We start from the raw sequence: 23,321 nt of genomic DNA, 5'->3' as shown, positions 1-23,321 counted from the left end.
TTTTTTTTTTCTTTGTTTTGTTTTGTTTTAGTCTCCAACGAAGAACCAGTGCAGTAGCAGAAGAACTGTGGTCAGCAATCAGAGCAGTGGATTTTGGCCAAGCGGTGAATGAAAAGTCGGGAACGAAACGAAACGAAAATGGAAAGTCAACAACTCAAAAGTAGAAAACTTTAAACCAAATTCTGCTCCACACGACCACATGTGCACACCAATAAGATTTAAGGAACTGCTGCTGCTGTCGCTACTTCCGGTTCTCCCCTTTTTCTTAAATGCTTCCCTTTTTCTTTCCACACCGAAAACCCAACACCGGGGGAAGATCGATCACCTCCTCCGGTGGGCTGTACACTACCAGAATGAAATCGTCCATATTTGGTTTGTTGTGTGTTTTGTTTTTCTCCATTGTTATGATTCGATTTGTTAGCTAAATAATTTATTTTCTCGTTTCTCTGTTCCGGTTTTCCTTAGTATATATTACATTTGCAAATGTTTTGTTGTGTTTTTTTGCATTTTGTTTTCCCATGTTACACGCAGCCGCGTTACACGTTTGCCACCTTTTCTTTTCCTCTTTCTGAATGCATTTCTTCAAGATGGGTTGGCTGCTTGTTTTTACTACCTCGCTTTCCACCTAATGTGGGTTTTGTTTGTGTTTGTTTGTTTAAAGCGTCATGGGATTTTCTTCCGTCTCTTACACCTCCGACACTATGTTTCGACGCCTTTCCATCTTCTTCTTTACTTCCTTCCTACCTACCTACCTACCTACCTACCTACCTACCTACCTACCTACCAACCTAGCTACTGCTACATACATACAAAACATACATATACATCCTTGTTTGCCTTCTTTCCTTTCACGCTTTCGTAGGTCGACAGGAGACAGAAAAACAAAAGCAAAGCTAGCTTACAACTTATCAATAAAATAATAATTTTTACCTCCGCTTCCAATTTTCGTGCCAAAAAACAAAAATAGACTTTGCCCCACCGATTCCCCTTCGCGTACACCCATACCCTCTATACAACCCCCTACTGCCCCAGCAGTCGTTCATTCGTGCCCCAAAATGGGCCCACACACACACACACACACACACACACACTGTCTGTCTGTGCTTTCTTTATAGCATCCATAATTTTGTTCCTTGATTTTGTTGGTTTTATGTTTGTGTCCGTGTTTGTGTGTGTGTGAGGAAATACCACATGGAAGAAAAGTACAAAAAAGGGCAAATAAAATAACGACCTCCAAAAACAACCCCTACCCATATAACCTCATCCCCCTCCTCCCCACATTCATTGATCAATTACGGCCCCGCGCCCTTCTTGGTTGTGTTGAGTTTTGTAAAAGGTAAAATAATAATAATAATAATAATAGATAATAATAGATAATAATAATAATAATAATAATAAAAATAGCTAAAAACGAAACATACATACAACACAAACGCGGTCGCACAAAAAAGGCACGCGATGCAGCACATCTCTGCTGCCGGCCTGTGGGAGTTTACGCTCCCAAACTGCTTCTTAACGCTAGCGTTTTCATTCTTACATTTTCGATTTCGACATTATTCGACTGTAACTTTTCTTTTCCTTTTGCTCCCGCTTTTCTTCTGATTTTTTTTAACATTCCATCTATCTCTTGCAGCGCTTGTTTTTTGTTTGTTTGTTGTTGTTGTTATTTTCCACCGCAAGTTAGTTCTGTTTTTGTTTTAATGCTTTCCTTCTTCTTCTTCTTCTTCTTCTTCATCTTCTTCCCCGCTTCAACACTTTCTTTTTACAAAACTATTTTAATGCACGACTAGATAATACTGGAAATTAAATCCTACTCGAAATCTTGAGTTCGTTTGCTTTGTTTTATACGTTTTTTGCTTCAGTTTTTCCTTTGTTTTCCTTTCCTGTTTTCATTGTTTTCTTTTTGCACGGACTTGCTCTTTGCTCCTGTTGTTCGCTTTTACGTTCGTGTGCTGTGAGACCCCCCATTTGTCTGAGGCGTAGAGTGAGAGTTGGAGGAAAGATGGGAAAAGCGTGGCAGGCTAGTGGGGTGGAATGATGAATGTAAACCATTTTGTTATTTAAAAAAGACAGAAAACTAATATACTAACAATGGGAGGTGAAAGTACGGCAAATGATACAATATGATTTGGTTTAGATGTATCCTGTTCTTCATTGCAAGATGAAAAACGGAATCCAAATCGGGCAATCGAGAGCATTCGACCGGTTGGATGGAAATATTTTACTCGACAGCCAAAGCTGCAGTAACACAAACACAAAAAAAAATGGATGCCTGAAAGGACCCGAAAATGTTTGAATATACTTTTAAACATGCTTGAAACTCGAGCACACGCGCGCTTGTCCGCCGCACACACGGAGAACCAGGAAACTTTATGAATGAAATTTATTTTTAAATGTTCAAACTGCCCTTTTCGCGCAACATTTCACATCGCGCGCATTTGCGCACGTAGCGCGCGACCCACATTGCGGGCGGGGCAGTGAAAAGAGGCAGGCCAGTGAAAAATGTGCCAAAATTTCTATTTTGAAAACAAAAAAACAAAACGCGTGGAAGATCGAGATCATTTTTCTGGCCAGATTGGTTGGTTGGTTGTCCGAAACGAAACAAACAAACAGACACACGCACACACACACAAGCGGATTTAAAGCCATTTTGTCGGACGTCGGATCCTGCCGTCGCTATACTAACACCTTACTACACTACTGGGTGATGACGCACGTGGGTTTTGATGAGTAGTGCCTCAATGTTTCGCTGCACTGACCAGGGTGGGTCTATGGCATGTGACTGTCAGTGTTTCGCAAAATTAAACGCGATACGTATAGCCCGTGTTGTTGTTGTCGGCTTGGCTTTTTGAAGTGCAAAAGTCAAAAACAAAAACAAACACAAGCAAAAATGTTTTCAATTTGGCGGGAATGAAACGTCAAAAATGCGGTGTTGCCAGCCAAAACCATGGCAACCATGGGGATAATCTTCCACGGCATGCTTGTTGCGTCCATGTGCGTTTCCTGCCAGGCAGGACGGACAGACGGACGGACGAACGAAACGAAACGAAAAGGGACAATGCAATTTCCAGGAAATATGAGCTTCGGAAGGTTGAGAAGGTTGTGAAAAGTGGCCAAAAAGCACTGGAAGAGAACACTCGCACACACACAAACACCAACACCAACAGTAATGCCAAGAGGGTTCTTACGGTCCAAAATATGCAACCAGCAACGCTTCATTCCATCACTGGTAAAAGAATCCCAACTCTTCTCAACACACATACATGCTTCTCTCTCCCTGGCAAGAATGTGTGATGCTGCAACGACCTGCATCACGACTGCTGCTCCTGTTGGCAACAACAGATGGTAATACGCATCCCCGAGAGGCGCATCTGATCGGAATTCGGGATCGGAGTTTGCTTTGCGGCGTCGTTCGACGGAAGAGATCCTACCGGGTTTCGATCCGATTCAGGTATCTGAAAACCGAATCCTCACATCGGAGAGAGAGAGGGAGAGAGAAAGAGCACGCGAGCCATTGGAATCAATATCCTTAGCCATTGATGATCGAGAAGATTGACAAAAAAAAATGTTGGAAAAAAGGTTCACATTCCATTCCATCGTGCCAGAAATCGAGACACCAACACCAGCTGGAAAGCGACGCAAGTGGACGCTAGACACACGGCCAGACAACGGTTGCAGAGAGAGAGAGATAACGGAATGTCCCAGGAACAATGCATGATCTCCAAAGACGATCTTCACTTCCTGCTTCATGAGTCGGCGGCAATCGATCCGACCAGCTGTCGGTGTCAGCAACAGCAGCAAGAGCTGAATGAAAATGGCTACACGCAACAAAGCGGAAACCTTCTTGCAGTATCATTAGCGGCAGAATCCACTTGGCAAGATGCTCTCGGATGGTTACTAGGAAACATGGGATAGGAAGGCAACAAGGTTTATAGGACAGTTCTCGCTTAATCCTTGCAAACACACATGGAACCTTACAACACACTTACGGGGAGGCCGTACACAACAGTGCACAGGGTGCAAAGAGCTGGTACGGTGGACACGAAACGAATTGGGGATTAAGAATGGTGTCTACAGATGCAACATCATCATAATCATCGTGGAATCATCATCGTCCTCCGCATCGACCTCGTGATCGTAGGTGATCGCGTCCCGATCCTCCACACCCTCCTCCTCCGCGTCCGTGTCGTCGTCCGTCGGGTTGTGGTCGGTGTCCTCCGACCAACAGTGCCACCATCGTCAGTAGCCATCGTTGCTGGAATCGAGCAGCCGCTTCTCGGGCGTGGTAAGATCGGTCAGGTTGGTAGACGCACCCGACCGATGATGCTGTTGCTGCTGCTGTTGCAGATGGTGCCGCAGATGGTGGTGAAGATGCTGCAGCGGTGAGTCGCTATCGGCCGGGTCACCCTTTGTCCGCATCTCGTGAACACCGCTGGTCGGCAGCGTTCCGTTAGTGGTGCCGAGCAGATCGGCCCCAAACATGGAACCGACGTTGAGGATGCCACCGGCTCCGCTCAGTGCGCTTCCCGGCGGGAAGCTGGCCGACGGAGCTGCCGGATGCTGCGTGCAGCGGCAACCGTGGCGGGAATGTTTGGCGTAACAGCGGGCACAGATGGCCACGCAGCCACGCATCGGCCAGTAGCACCAGAGGCAGGGCAGCACGACCGACAGTGCGCCCAGACAGCCCCAGCGGGTCGTGCGCTTGTGCGGCACGCAGGAACAGGGATCGTCCGCACAGGACACCGTTTCCGTCTCGATGGTCCCGTCCGGGCCCATCACCTCCCGCTCGAACTCGTGCTCCTTCGAGCAGTGGTAGTAGAGCGCCTTCACGCAGCACAGACAGGACGCGTAGTCGATGATTGTCTCCGCACTGCACAGGCAGCTCTTGTCGCAGAGCCAGTGCGATGGGAGTGGTCGCGGCTTTTGGCATTCCTCACACCTGCACCGTCTACACCGGGGACACGTAATAGATCCGATGCCGATCAACCCATCGGAACCAGCCACACCGGCCGGTCCGAGTGCTCCTGGACTTGCACCACCTACCGTGGCCACCGCCGAACGTCCATGGTGCCGGTGGTGATGGTGGTGATGGTGGTGATGCCCTTGCAGCTCCAACTCCAGCAACTCGTGCCGATCCGAACCGTCCTTCTTCTTCGTCGGCTGTTTGGTGATGATGCTTGACCCGCGCGCAATACCGCCCGTGTGCGATTGACCGTTGCTGGGCACGATCGTCGTCGTCGTCGTCGTCGTCGTCGTCGTCGTCGTGAGTCCGTGACGTCCTTCGGTGTTCTTAACTACGCGGATAGCGTCACTGTTGCCGCCCATGGGAGACCTCGATCGATCGAGCGTTGGTCGCGGCTGGCCCGTAATCACCGGCACCGGAAGTATGGCTTCACCCGCGAGCAGGGATAGATTGCGGTGCTGCTGCTGGTGGTGTTGCGGCGTTCCCTGCTGCAGCAGCAACCCGGCCGAGGGTCCCGTCGATGGAATGTTGCCGGCGGGCCCATTGCCACGCCCGAACGGCGTATCGACGTACTCGTTCGCAAGCCGCTCGTTTTCCGGTCGGGGCGCGGCCAGCGTGACCGGCGTCGTCGGGTTGGAGGGTGAGTTGGGCGCCCCCACGATCGGTTGATCGACGGGCAGCAGCAGAACCGGCGGTAGCGCTCCGGTGGTGGTGGTGGTGGAAGCGGTCGTTGGGGCGGCGGCTGTTGCGGCTGCGCCGAGCGGAATACTTGAGAGATGCGGATGATGATGCGGACTCGTCGTGGCTGGACTGAGCCGACGGCGGGCGAAGGTGCTACCGACCGGTGACGTCGGCCGTTGGTGGTGGGGCGGTAAGGGAGGTGGTGTCGCCGACCGGGAGTGCAGTGGCACGAGCGGTGCAATCTGCGGCCTCAGCAGCGCCACCGTCGACGAGCTGGACGATACCGACGACAACGTGGACGAGTTGCTGCCGATGCTTCGATTGCTCTGCTGGTGTGGATGATTATGCTGATGATGATGATGATGATGATGCGATGGAGCAGGAGGAGGAGGAGGCGAAGAAGCTGTTTGATGGTGGTGATGGGGCTGATGGGGCTGATGATGCTGATGATGTTGACTATTAACGCTTCTGCTGCTGCTGCTGCCACTGCTGCTATTATTGTTTAGATTACTATTACTCCTACTGCTAGGGCTGCTACTGCTGGTGCTATTACTAGTGCCACTAGTACTACTATTACTTCTGCTACTTATTAGGCTAGCACTGTTAAAATTACTTCCGCCGCTGGCACCGGCGGCCGCCGCGCTCGCCTGATTATGAGGATTGTTATTCATAAAAATAGTGTTATTATTATTATTATTATTATTGTTATTGTTATTACTAATATTATTGTTGCTGTTGCTGCTGATATTACTCGCTAGGTTGCTGCTGCTGCTGCTGCTGCTGTTGTCGTTTCCGCTTGCGCTTAAATTACTACTACCTAGGACGCTGGTGCTGCCGACACTGACGCCGCCACCGATCAGATGTCTCGGCTTGGGCGACAGTTGCGGTGGCGATGGTGTCGCTGAAGCTGCTGTTGTCGTGGTGGGATGGCAACCACCCCCATTATTGTTGCCGGTTGGCGCTGCCCCGTTGGTGCTGCCGGCCACCATCATGCCAATCATCGCCGACGGATGGTTCGGACCGGCTGGCATGCTGGCCGACAGGATGGCCGACGCTGGCGGTGAAGCGTTTGGGTCTGGGGCCCGTGGCCGATGGACACGGGGCAACGATTTCGGGGGCCTTGGGGGCGCCAAACTAGTGCCGCCATTGCGCCGATCCATGAAGACACCCACCCGCGATCGATCGCGATCCGGCGTCGTCGAGGTGGAAGGCTGTAGGATGCTGCGCTTGTAGCTTCTAAGCCTTTATTGGGGGGTTGTGTAAAGGGTTGTCGAGTTTTCGATTTGCCTCGCACTTTACGATGGGTTCGCTCCGGGTTGCTGGGACCGGAACCGCTGTGTCGCAATGTTGTCGCCGCGCGTTCGTAATGGACTAGCTCTCCTCGCTCTGCTCGTCGCTGATGGTTTCGTTCTTCGTCTGCTGATCAATAGTGCGTCGTGTTGCTTCGTTGCGCCGTTGCCGTTGCTTTGGTGGCAATAGTAGTAGTAGTAGGAGTAATGCTGCACACGGTGAAACGCCTCCACGTGGCGGTTAAGTTTTCGTTTGGTCGTCTGCTTCTGCTTCGTCTTCATCAGCCGAAGGTCACCAAAATCCGTCGTCATCGTTTTGTTAATCGCCTTCTGGAACCGAACGCCCAACAAGCGTGCGTTGTCGATCAGTTGACGGCAGATGATGGAAAGCAGTATGAAAAGAAAACCAAAACAAAAACAAACAATTAGACTTGTTTATCTAACACACACACATACACACGATCGAATGACATTATACTTTGAAAGGGACTAATTAGAAGAGCTTCAAATTTCTTCACGCATGAGAGTGCGTTAAAGTGTTCAGCTTTAATTATCAAAATACGTCCCCTGAAACTAGCATTTGCAAGGAAATTCGCAATCCGTAGGAACCAGGCAAAATGGTAACCTCACCCACAATGATCAGCATTCAAGTACAAGTAACTTCAGCTGCCTCAGGACGCTCCGACATCCATCCGCTGCAATTGATAACCATATAAAGCGAAACGAATCGAGCGACGCGTTGAGCAGATGAATCGTCGCTGTTCGACACAGAGGTCCAACGACGATGATCATACAAAATAAACAATTTGCTCACAAAACACCGCGTGAATGAGAGCAGCCACACACATACAGACATGTGTAACAACGCAAGATAAAACACATGCATTGAATGGCAAAAGTGCAGTGCCAGTGCCAAGATTCTCTTAAGCACCATTAATCATTATCCGCGGGTATCAGTCAGCATTCCGAGGAACAGGCGCAGTCACCCAGTCACATCTTCACCACCGCGCGAGAGCCGTTCTTTCTGCCGTTTTGACGATCCAAGCAGGCAACCACCAAATAATACAACGAAATTGTTATTGGGTTGTTATTTAACGGCTCTCTCTCTCTCTCTGCACCATCTGCTCCTATCTTTCACAAGCATTGGAGTTTGCGTGTGTGTGTGTGTGTGTTTGGCATGTGATGCGTTCCAATGTGTACGTGATGGGCAGCATTTTTTTGTGTTGTTGTGTTGTTGTTGCCCGTGCACAAGTTTGTTTGCATTCTTCGCATTTTTTCGCACCAATGCGTTCTGGTTCTAGCGTGGTAAACACACACACACGCAGACTCAGGAGCTGCTCAATCGGCAATTTTTGGGCCGCTTAATTCTGCGCACAGCCAAGAACGACGCAGCTCTATGATTAAGCGAGGCAGCAATAGCTGCATTGCGAGTCGTGGACCCATCCTCAACCACCTTTCACACACACACACACACACACATTGGGTACCGCGAATGCAAAAAAGGTAATTAAACTGATTCAATAAAACAAGCCACAGTTCACGCAGACCCCTCAACAAGCTCAGTTTGGCTCCAAATCTCTGCCTGTTGTTTGGTGACCACGCTCTTGCTTGCGAGCCAAAGGTATTGAAATTCCGCGCACCGTCCAGAAAACCTCCCGGCCGTCGATATTAGCTGCTATCAAACGGGCGAAAAAAAAGGGGGGAAAAAATAAACAAACAAACAAGCTAATCTTAATTTGCATAGTTTCACCATCCGCTTCGTGAGTTCGCGAAGCGGCTCTCAGACACCTCGCGGATAGAAGGTCACAGGCACAGGCCCGCCCGCCTGCCCTGACTGCTGTCTCTGCCTGCCGAGGCTAAATGGACTAAATGGATTGTGGCCAGGAGCAGGAGGAAGAAACCAAATAGATGAACGAATATCCACCAAACGAACGAACGAACGAACGAACGTCTGTGGCAACAAACTGGATTCCGAAAAGTGGAACTGGAATTCAACATGTAATGCGTGTTCGTGCGTGAGATTTCCATTTTTAACGTATGAATGAATGAACGTCCAACTGGCGCCAGCATTAACATCTCTCTCGATCCCCACCATACCCCGGGAAAGGTGGGGGGAAAGTGACGCGCGCGCACGAGCGCTCCGAAGACTTGCTTTTTGCGTGCGACTCAACATTCCAATCCCTCCCCGCCGTACGGGACACGGCTTTCGATGCCCGAACCCGATGGATGCTTGTTGTCCTGCGGTTGCTCTTGTTGAAACCATGGCAACTCTCTTACCAGATAGAGGAACATCTAAATATCCTGTGTGAGATGAACGTGAATCGATTGTGGCTTTGCGTCAAACTAATATAATAAAGCATTCTATATTAGCATTGATCATATCATATTTACACCATCCAAAAGGGAAGCGATCCTCGTCCAATTTCTGCATTACACTAAAAGCATTGAATGAAATGGCAGCTTTTTCTTGCGTTTTTAGCCCATTTACAACGCTGCTCAGTCTGAATCCATTGATTGGTGTGCTACAGGACTGCTACGGGTTTCAACGATTCAACGATCCGCATCGTAAAATACCTTTAGGTCAATAGGCAAGAAACTGCTTGCAAGCAATGTGCCATAATGAGGCTTGCCTATGCCACCGACCGCTTCAGGAGTGTTACACGAGACTGCTCGGAGCCATCATAAAGGACACCCTCCGTTTGGTACACGGCAGTCATCTCAAGAGGTTCTCGGCCCGAAGAGAACGCCACATGAACACGCACATTTTTGTGCCATTTGGCCATTCCGGCTTTTGTGCACAGGTATCGCAGCAGAAAGGTAGGTCCTGTACGGTACCTGTTTGCTTGTTTTAGGGCAGGTTGCCAAATCGAGAGGACGATTGCAAGATACCGTAGAATGTGTGAAGAACTCAATGAAGCTTCTTTCGCACATCTCTCCAAGCTATTTAAATAGATCGATTGATCGTGCAGGGACCATCGAACATAGTGCGCGAGTTTCTACAGTTAAATAGTACCTTTTAATATGATCTCCCAGGAACCAATTCCAACTTCTGCTCGCATATCAGCACTGTCTCAGCATGTGTGTGACCTCGTGGCAGTCCTTACCGAAAGTACCAAGAGCAGGGTCCTTCCCATTCCGCCCATCGAGGTACCATAAAATGTGAATCATACCTTTTTGCAACGCGGTCCACTCTCAAGTGCATCCCGGTGCGCCTTCAAGAGGCCCATTGTCGGCGTGGGCCGGGTAAGCACTGTCAGCATTGTTTTTATATGATCTTCATTAAGCATGCTCTACAGCATCCAGCATCGTTTGGGAACTCGCCCAACCGGCTACTCGAAACTCAAAAAGTGGGAAGAAAATCTCGTTTTGCTAGCCCGATCCTGATGATCCCAACCGCCCTGTGCGTGTGTGTGTGTGTGTGTCTATGCTATGCCGGGTAAGCGTTATGGAAAGGTGTATGAGAGCGCTCATCATATGAGACAGGTCATCAAAGAACGGGGTGTCCGGGGTAGACTCTGAGCAGAGTTTTTTTTTCCCTGTTTATGGCCATAACGAATGCAAGGTGTAAAAGAAGGGATCCCGGCTAATCCCAAAAGGTTGTGACGAGTGTGCAGAACAGCCGTGCAGAAGAAGCCATATCACTGCCCTGCCTGGTTGGTTCTTTGACCATGGTGATACTCGGTGATGCTTGGTGCAGAATATATCAGATGGTAGAAAGGGCCTCTGTCTCCAACAAAAGCTCAAACTCTAGACGAATAACGCAAAGAAGGGGATCATCCACCACCATCACCACGACACAAAAACCCCGACGCAATATCTGTTGAGCCTGGTGCTGGCTGGTGTGTCGAACAGCACCAGCCGGGCGGCTAGTAGAGAAACCTGTCCGATCATCAAATTAAATTAGATCGCCAGATTCCACCAGCCCGCCAGCTAACCACAGGATGGATGGATGGATGGAGTGAGCTGGTGAGCCGGGAAAAAAGGGCAGTGAAAAGCGAAAAAGTGCGTGCGTGTCCCCCCCCCCGCTCCCTCCTTCCAGGGTTGGACACTTGGAGCCTGTCCCTCTCTTCCAGTCGCCCAAGGCAAGGTGTCTAGGCGTATTCGGCTGGCGACAACTCGGTTGTTGGGTGCGACATCAAGGCGACTTAGGTCTCCTTGGAACGTGTAGTAGCCATAGTCAGCCGCGCCACGCCACACAGACGCCGCAAGTGAGCAACAGAGCCTTAATTTGTTTCTCTCTGTCTCTGGCTCTACCACAGCGGCCGCCTCTGGTGTTGCTGGGGGATGTGTGTTTTTTTTCTTCTGTTTTCTGTTTTGCCCGCACTACTATTCCCCATTCCAGTTGGAGAAAGCGGGCCCACTGGGCCGAAGGACCAGAGGGTCTGTTGCCGATGACGCGAGTGTACGTGTCTGCACGGCTGTACGACGGGAGAAACAAATCCTCATTTCGATCATCATCGTTTGTAATTATGTCCCCGGGATTGTCGATCACCGCCGGAGAACCTCCGGGGAACCAGTGACTCGCGTCTCGCTGGGGCTGCTGCTGCTGCTGGTTTTTGCTTTTCTTCTTTATCCCGCTTTTATCACGGTTGTGGTGTTTTTGTTGTTGTTGTTGTTGCTTCCCTTTTCGCTGGTTATTGTGTTGTTTACCGTGTGGGTAGCTTTTCTCTCTTTCTATCGCACACCCAACTCGATCCCGTCGATCGACGATTGATGGAGTTTCTCCTGAACATCTCCCCAAGACAAGGTGTTTGAGCGAGAGAGAGAGAGAGAGCGAGAAATCAACCCTGTCCGGGGGACTCTGTTGGGGAGAAAGAGTAATTGAACACCCGTAGTTGGGCCCACTACCACCACCGCCGCCGGGTGGAATCGGGTTTGGAACCGGATTTGCCAGCTTCTTTACACGGGGCGACCACGACAACGAAGACGCTGCTGCTGCTGCTGCTGACGGACGCGGTGGTGACGGTTTGGCGACTGTTGGGCGAGCCCAACTGGACGAGGAGAGGAAGGGGGAGGTGAAGCAGTAGGGGAGGGGGGAGAAGGTGGAGGAGTGGGCGGAAGGCGCACGCGGAAACGAGGAATTAAGGTGAACGTGTAACAGCAGAAGCTGCATCAGCTGAAAAATAGACGACCACTGCTGCCCGGTTTTCGATGTCGAAGAGTCAGAAGAGCGTCCGGGCACGAGTCGGTCAAGGGAGAGAGGTGGGAGGCACTGGAACTAGAACTGGCACACATACACATAGGTACTGCTGCATGCGTTTACCAGCCCGTGATGATATCCCGCACAGAGATGCCAGCGGACTTGCGTTTTTAAGTGACGAGTCGAGTCCAATACGAACGGAAATGGTAAAACTAATCCGATCGTGCTGGCATACATTATGAAACTCTTATCTGTGCTTGATGAATGAATGTTGCCACTGTCAAAAGGTGCGTTCAATTGCCGTCCAAAATTCGGCAGAACAGGCCTCTCTTATGGAGATGCTTACCGTGATGCAGCAATAAGAAGCTTGCTGTTGTTATCCACCATTCTTGTTGAAGAAGATTCCCCGGTATTCTGTGCCAGGTGCCTCACATGTCGCACCATTCATGAGATGCTCCAGTAGTCCCTCCATCTCAGCCAGCAGCAGCGCAAAGCGCAACAGGCACGATATCTCTAACCCATCACCCGTACGGTTTTGAGCTGGGTCTGGTGGGCTAGCTGCAGGCTGACTGACCCGTCGGTCCCCGCCTTTTGTGCTTCATCCAGGTCGCCGAACCCGAATTCACCCCCGAAGTCACCCCCGCCGTCCAACCTCTCCACCAACCCATCGGACCATCCGGATGATTCGAATGCAAGCAGCATTCACACAAGGTTATCGACCTCTCTCTCTCTCTCTCTCTCTTTCTCTCTCTCCTTCTTCTCTCCTACGAGCACCATTTTTGTTTTGGTTTCGTGGTTCTGGGGGGATCCATCCATCGGGAGCACGTTCTGTTTACAACCTGAGGGAAGCAGTGTCCGCAGAAGGCAACACTAGGGACGGATCACCACCACCGATTGCTTTCGCACGCGCTCGCAAGAGTCTCAGCAAACCTCTGATGGTGTTGTTTTTCTGAGTGTTGTTTTATGTAAGTTTTTGCCCTAAAGAATAAAGGGGGAATTCAGTCGTGAAGAAATCAGACTGGACACACATTCGCGAGGTCTGAAAAACAACACTCAACTTTAAAGGATTTTCGCCTTGGTCGTTGCTTGTCCGTTGCGTCGAAAGATGGCGAAAATGGCGTCCTCTCTATTGCACAACTTAAGCTTAAGCTCAACTCAGGTCAGGCAAACTAACGGAAGTGACATTTCGTCACTTACAGCGCATTTCAGTCCAAAGCACAATAAGCGATTTTGACATAACATGGCATTTATGTCCTGAGAACGACTGTAATAGCGTCATGGGAAAAATGGCAAAAACGAAACGAAAGCAAAGCAAAAAAAAAAAACAACAAAAACCACCACTTGAGAAGATGGTGGCAATCGAGCTAAATAGGAAGCAATGAACAATTAAACAAGAACGCGCCTTCTTGGAAGCACCAGCAGAGTCGCGCGAGTGCATCAGATGTGCATCCATGTCGGTTAATCAGCACGCTTCCGGTAGTATGGATCCGGTTCGCACTGCCACTAGTTCCCACGGGAGAAAGTTTAGACCGTTTGGGTCTGCTGTTGGGCCCGAGACGTAATATACAAAAAAAAACCCAAGATCGTGTCATGTGTTTCGAGAGTTCATATTCTTTTTTGCCCTATGTTTCGTTTCCTGTTTCGGCGCAAAAGGACACACTTCAACAAAAAGGAAGAAAGGAAAGCAAAAGGAAATGAATGGAATGAAAAAGCAGGCACAGGAAAACTAAAAAACCCAGATGGAAACACACAACAAAAAATGCTCCCACGCTTGCAATGAATATAGTGCAATGAGAACCGAGATCGGGAAAAAAATAATGGAACTACAAAAAAACTCCATGCCAAACTCGCATCCAGGGTTTCTTCCCGTTACCGGAATTAGAATCTTTTGATGCGACCAAAACCCTTCATCATCCTCTTGGGTGGTGCAGTTGAAGCTGAATAAAAAAGAGAGATAGACGAAGACTCATTTTGCACGCAGCTCACATTTTTAGGCGTGATTTCTAGGGGGCTCGGTGTAATCGGTGCACAATTCCACTCTCTTTCCAGCTTCCGGTACGATACATTCCTAACCCGGAGAGAATGACGCAACTGGCCGCATTTTTGGTGACGCCTATGGGTTGGCCGCCTACCGAGCACCGAGACCAGCAGCGTGTTCCGGTGCTGCGCGTGAAAGAGCCGACCGCATGTGCGTGGCCAGCAAACACAAGCACACACACACACACACTCATACGCACGGCACGTACGCCTACGAACGGAGGAGTTCATTTAGGACCAGCGAAAATACCGCACAAATATGGTTCCAGTTTGGGTGAACGACACAGCACTGTAAAATCGAGCCAGTTTGCCGACTATTGGACCTCATTTTCGTTAACTGATCGATTTATTGAGCGTGATGAAGCTTTAGAGGAAAGAAAAAAAAATTGATCAACTTCCGCATTCATTTACCACTCCCTCATTGCACAGCGTCCGGTGGGTGTTGCATTTTTCCAGTGGCCATGTTTCCCTAACAACCGTCAGCTCATCTCACCCATGAGAAGTGGCTGCTGGCATCATGAGTATCATATCATTTGGTGAAATGCGTCACTGCGTTTCAATTTCGTTCGACACTAAATGCATTTATTGGAATCTTGGAACATATTCCATCACATACGCACGGGTGTTGTTATAGTTACACCGAGGAGAGCAGGAATCCCGTCGGTTTTGCATGGATTTTCATCAATCATTTTTCTGTGCACCTGCGCACTGGACTGCTGCCCACATCCTGCACTCACCAAAAAACGCCTACCGGGATGGGTGCGAGAGCGAGAAGGAAGCAAAGAGCGATGGGTGTTTTCCGAACTTTTCTCACCATCAAGACTCAGTAGTGCTCACCACCAGCGGTATTCGCTCAGCTCACTCATCTACTCTTTGCACGGCTCACTTTGCAGGCAAATTCCACCACCTAGCCGCCTACACGCATCGGACATTGTGCATACGCCTTTTTGCGCCGTGGAAAATGCTTTTTTCCACGGAATTCGAATCGCTAAATTCGAGCCGAGTCGAAAATGCTCAGCTTTTCTTCCAGGATGCGATGATGCGTGCTGATGAATGCATTTGTGGAACTGCGGAAAAGCGCACTTTAATAGGTGCGTTCGCTTTAATTAAATATCGCCAGCTCCTGAGAGGTTCCAGCTATTGGGGATAATCATTCGGACAGAAACAAATTCCTGTGGTATTTGTTTTTGGCTTAATCTCACCACGGCCGAGACCGATGATGAATCAACCAAAGCAAAGCAAACGGAAATCGAAAAATGAAGGAAGGATGAAAAGTAAACAAAACCTCCCAACCTACCGCCCCCACCATCCCCTCATGAGAAAAGACACCATCAAATAATAGTGAAGCGGTAAACCAAAAAAACCTTTACGATTTTGCCACGACTCGCGTCTCGATGCGAGCGAACGAACGCGAAGAAGTGCAACGTTATTTTTAACTGACCCTCGCCCGTGTTGTACGCCAATTGCTTTGGCCGTGTATATGCTTGCATTTTATGCTTGTCTGTCGCTGCAAGCCCTCCCGAACACACACACACACGCACGCACACCATACCTTTTCGTAGTTGCATAGTGTGTTTATCTGGCAGGCACAACAACGGTGAAAAGGGCCACAATCAGCAATTGACCAAAGAAATCCTCCTTCTGCCCTTCTCCACCACCCCCTGCTTCCTCTTCCAATTCCGATTGTCCGCTCATTTGTGGGTGAAGAACCCGGTGTTGACCAAGAAAATGCAAACAATGAATTCGCGAATCCGCGTGCAACATTGCCCAGTTCCCGAATCGCTGAGCAGGAGGAATTTCGAAACCTCGAACCCGGTACTCGGTGCCTGTTTTGCCCCACCTGGCGAATATGTTCGAGGATCCTGCACACACAGGTGCAGTCAGCCGACGGGTCGTGTTGCTACATGGAGGTCCCCATTTCCCCCCCCCTCCCCCCCCCCAACCCGGTTCGTTCAACTCGTTCATTGTGGTGTAACAACGGCAGATTGAATGACGCGGCGTGGACGAGTGTGTGAGTTGTAAACGTGACAGAGTGAGAATGATCGCCTTGAGCAGACACCACATGCGATCGAACGCAACCGAAAGGGTTTTGAAGCAGTTCTTCACAATCGGTTATCGAGTGATCAAGGTCCAAAGACACTAACGTCTAATCGAGCATTCGAGGGGGACGTGTTTGTGGATTTTCCATAACACTCTACACTCGTGATCGTCAAAGATGGTCGGGCGCGAGAATCATCCATGACCTTAGCCGATAGAACCCACATCGAACGGAGGCCCTTGCATGGCGGACGACGGAGGAGGAACGAAATGAATTCTTGTTGGCCTCGCCATTCTACTTTTTCCCAGTGTGAGATGCCTCCGTCGAGTGCAATCCAAACCATCACAACACAACGTCCATGACCGGGTAACAAATGGGTGACAAGATGGAAACGGCGGGCAACATCCCGTGGCTGTGGAAGCACTGCCCCGAGAACCTTAGGTACTCCTCACACGAGGTGAAGAAGCAGAAGAACAGGCTGGCAGGAAACTCCAAACGGCGCGTAATTAATGCCATATGAAGATGGAAGAGCTCGCGCTCACGACTTACCACTTTACTGGAGCTGCCCACAGAGAGCGGGAATGGGTTAAAGGTGGCGAGGCGGTTTAGTGAGTAGCAGAATGCTCTACAGCTCCGCAACGATCGTCTCGAATCGGTGGACGGTCGGTCCAACAATCAGTCTCCATTCAACAAAGAGCTCACGCGCGCACATAAGGAGTCCGCGGCCAGCAGAACAAAACGCGAAAAAAAGAACATTACTCACACACACACGCGCGAGATAAATAAAACAGAGGCGGCAGAGAGGCGGATAGAGAGAGAAGAGAGAGAGAGAGAGAGACCAAGAGAAGCGAAAAAAACTGGTAGCCCTTGAGGAAGTTGCGCCGTTCATCCGCCATCGTCGCCGCGCGCCGCTGGATTACTTGACCGCTCCAAGAAGCTGCCAGTACCCAGCAGATCGGCGGCTCGAGACAGGGCGGAATGACGGGCGGCGGATGGGAAAAGGCTTTTGTATCAGTAGCATGTAATCACCATCATTCGAACACGGCAATCGTTCGCTTCCGCCGCCGATTGATAATCATGAATCAAAGTCGTTGTTTTTGTCGCGCTCGTCCACACTTGCTGACCGTCGTTTTGCAATACACGGTCGGTCGGCCGGTCGAGTCGGTCGGCGTGGAAGAATGGCAGCGCAATCCTCGGCGACACTTTAAATTTATGCTGAACAAATGGTTGGCGTGATTGCAACCAGCAGCGATCGTGGTAGCTCGAAATGATGGCTTGCGATCGTGGGTAACAGGCTAGCAAACACACACACACACATACACACACAGAGTTCCAGTGTAAGAGGCGTTGTGGTGCATATGTGCATCTACCTGTTTCCTGTGTGGCTTGTATACTGTTGGAAAGATTCGAGGGTGATCGGTGTGATGCAAAAAGGAAACGATGCGGTAGCGTTCCTTTGAGATTGAGGGGTTGTACTGCTAAAGGGAACTATACTCTTGCCGAGCTGATTGCTGAGAGGAATAACAAACAATTTCGTGTAGAGATCAAAAGACATTTAAGGGGATAGAATGGCACAAAGCTGTAGAAAGGACATTTGAATTAAGTCTTTTTCTCTCTCTCGCGCTTATTGGCCTAACCTATGAGGGCAGGTCATGCTTGCCATTTCTGGCTTACTAGACTTATTGGTAGGATTTGAACCCCGGTAAAGACCGACGCCGTTGTCGCCTCTACCACCGGGCCACTCCGGGAATTAATTAGTGATGAGAAAATTTCTTCTAAAGGAAATGGAACCCAGCCTGATTCAATTCAGAAAGGAATGGAGCGAATCTAGACGGTTCGTTGTACTTAGTTCAACGGGAAGTTGAGCAATAAATCTTTCTTATCGGATTTTGAGAGATTCTTTACCAGTATAATTCATTCATAGTGATTATGAAGTCTTTACGTCAGGGAATTGCAGAGTTTTTTTTTAAATTAAAGTCCTGCATAATGTTTCGAACAAAAGATGAATATTACATAAACAAGGTCATGAATAATGAGATTGATTTGAGATTTCGGGGTTCGGGGTTTCGACCGTTCTAGAGAGTCAAGTGTCGGTGTTAATGTACGGATTCACACCGGTGTGTTTGTCCAAGATGCCCAAGGAACAGACAGGACCAAGACGTTTCAATCTATCAAAACTCCTATTCTCCAACTCTCTAAACTATTCTGCAAAACTTGAACGCTTGATGAGCATACCATCGTGCTGAGTCTATGCTGAAGACAATAATCTATTTTATCGTTCCGTCTATATCAGTCTGGTGTTAGCCAATGTCCGTTGATACATGATCTGAGCGGGAGGACGTTTAATATGGGGGTATTTAAGATGATTATTCTTCGCCCATTGAAGATCCAATATGATGCAACTTTGAGAAGGTGCAATAGAAGTAAGAGTGCACCAGGTTTAACCAGGATACCACGATGCATATGGTTTCATGGAAGAAACGAAACAATCCTTGTGGGTTCGGCACAGGCAGTTCCATCGCTAGGTTTAATCTTTAAAGCCAAAATTGCTTAATTACAGCCCAAACGATGGTCAGTTTTTTTCACATCATCAAAACAAGGCATTTCTGATGCAGATTTCGCTGACCGCACTCGCGGATGATTATGCTTTGATCAGCTTCTTCGTCCAGTTTTGCCTTTCCGTTCGCTGCTACTGCTGCGTAATCCCAGTAGCCACTGCAGTAACGTGCGTGATCGAGAGCTAAACGATCGTTCGCAAGCGATCTCGAGTCAAGTTGAAGCGCGAAGCAACACACAAAGAGACAACCTGATATCGCGTTCAACAGTGCGTCTTCAACTTTAAGATCTCCGGGCCCGCTTTGTTTGTGTGTGTGTGTGTGTGCTTGGATGGTTCTGCCTGCTGGCGGCCTTAGATTTTTATTGGAAAACAATTTTATGGAGCAGACATGAAGTATGAGAATAAAATAGAGCACTGATGTGTGCTGAACAGTTGGGTTAAACATAGCAGATGCTTCCTTTAAACAGTACACACTCACCCACAAACAAAAAACCCTTTACACATTTTGCAACCACCATCCGTCACCGCCGATTCCTAATGTGCGCAATCAACGCGACACAAATGAGATACTTCCTCTAAGTTTCTCGCTCGTCACCAGCCCAACCAACCGGCCGGCCGACCGACCGACCGACCGACCAACTAGCTTCCAACCAGCTGCCGTCATCCGTTCGCCTGCGGATTCGAGGCCATTCTAATCAACTAGCTTCCTCTTCCCCACCGCTCCTCCGTCCCACCCACCCCCCCCCCCCCCCCCCACACTCCTCCACCAATCCTTCTGGACGATCCAAACGTCTCGCGGCCGCACCTCTCACACACATTCCTGCACCATCGACACACACGTTACGTGCAGATCGTTGCTGTGCAACGACGTTCCCGGTTTCTGTGCCTTTTTTGTCATTCTATCTAAGCAACCGTCGCATGTGGGAAGATCGCGCGGCGTTCGAGTGGAGTGCAGACCTTCTAACAATTGTGTTCCCTCTATCAACAACGGTCGTCGTCGTCTCTAAGCAACCGCAACATGAAGGAAAGAGAAAACACAGAAAGAAGGAGAAGCTGGGCGCGAGTATGGCACGATACTAAGACGGCCAGCCAGGCAGGCAGGCAGGCAGGGCTACTTTAGTACGAACCATCCATCTCCGGCTTGCTGTGGTGGTGGTGTAGTGGATGACATTTTTCATTCATAAAAGAATTTTAATTCCGCGTGGCCGCGTGGCCGCGTGGCCCGTGTGTTTCCCTTTCCACAAGCGAATGGTTTTTACCTTGTGCGCAATGTATGTGTGTGTGTGTGTGTTTTTTTCTTGTGTTTAGTTCAAGAGCTATCGCAAGGCGTGGGACGACGGTGTAGCGCGCACACGCTTCTTTGTATGTGTGCGTGTGCGAGTTTAGGAACGTCTTGAGACGACGGATTGTAGTATGAGTGAGTATCGTTTTTTTTTGCATTGCATTCCAATAATCGGATCATGAATTGATCAGCGGTTGCTGAGGTTCGTTTTGTCAGCCGATCGCTAGTTATTGAAGCTTTAATAGGTTATGCTTTATATTCAAACGTAAACGTTGGTAAAGAATTTGTGTGTGAGATTTGTTCTATAAGTTTGAAACTAACTCTTTTCCGTAAATTTTCTTTTCTTCCACAAAAAACCCGCCAAGAACCCATTTTTAAATAACATAGCTCTTCGAAGACTTTTTTTCGGCCTTATCAACTACACATCGTCCAGCCCCACAAATTACCGGCGAAAGAAAGGAAGGAAAAAGACTCGTTTTCCTTTGCTTCACGACGCATGTGATGCGTCGTCAATGTCGGTAAGAAACGAAAAAAAAGGAACGCTGTTTGCCGACGGTGCTCTGTCAAGAAAAGAGAGAACGGTCGAAGAAAACGGCTGTTTACCCGTTTGTGTTGGGTGCGATAAGAAAACACGTGCAAGAGCTGTATACGGTAACATAGTAGTAACATACCCGGACCAAGTAACTCACGCATACAGGCAAACAGAGTGGACCTCAAGAAGCATTCACTAGTAGAAGGCTTCGCCCTTGCAATGCCTGTTTGTTAGAGAATTCTTTTCCAATGAATCGTGATATGCTTCGAGCACGTTTGGCTCCAATACAAAGGGTAAGAGAGTCCCGAAAGTTTTCTACAGTAACGCTTTTGCACTTACATAATGACTAAGCAATTAAAGACGGTGAATCTCGGCGTTTTGAGGCTTGATCCGTCGCAAGCCGCAAACGGACGCCGCACCGTGTTCAGTAGCTCTGCGTTCAGGGCTGTAAGCGGTGGGTGGTGTGGATTCCGTGCTTTCTTTTGCTGGCTCGATCGTGGGGTGTTTCTCTGCCGGATTTCACCCTTTTTCGTTGATAGCTTTTTTGTTGAGACTGTTGCTACTGCTGCTAGACTCTCGCACACACGCACAACAACTTTCTTCTCGCGCTATTCGCAACACACTCGTAGAACACACCCTTCTGATTCAGATTTGAACTCTTCGGACACTGTGGGGTGTTTGTACGCTGGTTGACCAAAAGTGACACCTGCCAGCTACACATGCACAAACAGCATATACACAAGCACAGAACAGATGCAGTAGTAGATATACGCAACACTCTTTGGTTGCGAATTAAACCGCTAGCTACGGACTTCCTCTGGAAATGCACTTAAACTTGCACAAACTGCTAGCCCCAAAAACACTCGCCAGGGTCGACTTTCGAATGGGGATATCTTGGATATATCTTTCGAACAGCGAACCACTCTTGCTTATCGACACACTAATTCTTCTTGCTTAACCACTAACACTATCGTGTCAACACCACATTATCACCAAACACACCACAGAGGAGATCGTACACTCGTTGAGGATTCTGGAGCGAGTTGGCTAATTCTCGTCGTCGTATTCGTCGTTGATGGCGGGCAAATCTGTGGCCCCGCTTTTCGTCATAACTTCGGATCTTTCCACTGCTGTTGCTGCTGCTTCGAATATTCACGGTTTCATTTCCCTTGCATACACTTGCACTTTCTCTCACACTCAAAACAACGTTGTGATTCTTGCTGGACGTGTAACGCTCACACACATCCTCCTTTCCCTTGCACACCAACAACACTGGGAGCTTTTTCGTACAGAATACTCAGATATGGTAGTAGCCCTGTTGGCTTGCTAAACTTTCGCACAACTTTCGTTTCGAGAACTTCACACGGGAAAACTGCTGCAAAGCCACTATTGTACACCCCAACAGCAGCACGATCGTTGTTGCACCAGCACACCACTTAGTGTGCCAACACATACAGATCTGCACGGACGCACGCACGCACGGACGCACACATTCGGTGGAGAATGGAAGGAATACTTGGTATATTGCTCTGCTCTTGTGCTCTTGTGGTAAATGAGTCCACCCGGTCTGGCGTGGTGTTCAAGCATGGACAATTTCCGGAGCGCGGGCACACACACTCACACCAGCCAACTCGATGGCCACTTCCGGTAACAGCCAGCACGACCCACGAAATCCAGGGTACAAACAGACGGCGGCACACAAATCTTGACGGACGCGCAAGAGTGTGTGATCAAGCAGGTAAAGTCGCAGCCTACTCTGGTGGCGGATTGTGTGTGTTGTGTGTGTTGCGGGCTCAACAAGGTGTCGCGTGGGCTGCGGAACGGCAGCGGAACACTCTCCGCTCGTGCAACATCATCATCATCATCATCTCCACCGCACTGCACTGCATTGCACTACTGCTGTTGCTGCCGCTGCACCCGGTTGCATGGGTTGCTGCAGCAAACAAACAAACGCAACACGCCTCGAGCGTGTTTTACCGCGCGCGTGTGTGTGTGTGTGTATGAACGTGTGCTTGTGTTGATCTACCCACCAGAAACACTGCACAGAGGATTACTGTGCTCGGGATGCGGGGGGATTGCTAACAACCTTCAACTGCACACTGCACACTTGCACACAACCGCCTGGTGACAATGAATGGGGCGGCGCCTTTTGCTTTTCGTTCGATCTTTTCTTTTCGTTCGGCAATTGCACTATTTAGCCTTTTCTTGTGGTATGTGGCGAACAACACTCACTGCCTAACACTCGTAAGCTGCCCACCACGCGGTGTATGTGTGTATGTGGATGTACGTGTGTGTAGCCACTCTCGCCGCGTGCACAGCTTAGTCGATACGCGAGGGACGTGATTTTGTTGTTGTTGTTGTTGTTGTTGCTTTCTTTGCTTCTTTGGCGGAATGCGACCGCGCCAACGCACACATACGGGTGTGGTAGGTAGATTGCACACGGGGGCGCTTATAACAAGAACTGGAGAGATGGAACGGCACAGTAGAACAAGACCGAATAAAAAGCACACAGGCGAAGCTGAAGGTGGATCGCGCTCTCCAGTTCAAAAATCTGCAGTTGCACAGTTACGCTTCACTTATTAAAAATTAAAAAAAAACACCAACGACTTGATTTCGTTGTTAGGCGTCGTCGTCACAACTGCACTCACTGGCACGAATTATTTGCACACAAAACAAAACGGGTGCGCTTGATGAGCTGCTGTAGCGCAGCGCTCGGATACCACGATTTCTGCTTCTGCTAGCGCAACAAAACCTCACGGACCGCACGCACAGCACGACCGACAGCGCCTCAAATCCGTGTAT

The 23,321-nt window shown here is 49.2% G+C and overlaps 1 protein-coding gene across 2 annotated transcripts; it reads right to left on the bottom strand.

The window, feature by feature from the left end:
- LOC118512302 (protein sprouty) lies at positions 1-23,320 on the bottom strand. 2 transcript variants are annotated; one of them, XM_036056532.1, is made up of 2 exons: positions 20,859-23,320; positions 1-7,263 (listed from the first exon to the last, which is right to left on the bottom strand). In XM_036056532.1, the coding sequence occupies exon 2, from the start codon at positions 6,802-6,804 to the stop codon at positions 4,240-4,242; it is 2,565 nt and encodes an 854-aa protein (XP_035912425.1). In that variant the 5' UTR covers positions 6,805-7,263; positions 20,859-23,320; the 3' UTR covers positions 1-4,239. The 2 variants fall into 2 exon arrangements, with proteins under 2 accessions (XP_035912425.1, XP_035912426.1); XM_036056533.1 differs by having other exon boundaries at positions 1-7,260.
- Between the last annotated feature and the right edge of the window lies 1 nt (position 23,321).

The sequence above is a fragment of the Anopheles stephensi genome, chromosome 3 (assembly GCF_013141755.1).
Source record: "Anopheles stephensi strain Indian chromosome 3, UCI_ANSTEP_V1.0, whole genome shotgun sequence".
Lineage (NCBI taxonomy): Eukaryota > Metazoa > Arthropoda > Insecta > Diptera > Culicidae > Anopheles > Anopheles stephensi.
Note: the sequence above shows the minus strand (reverse complement) of the source record. Positions and strands in the feature narration are given on the sequence as shown.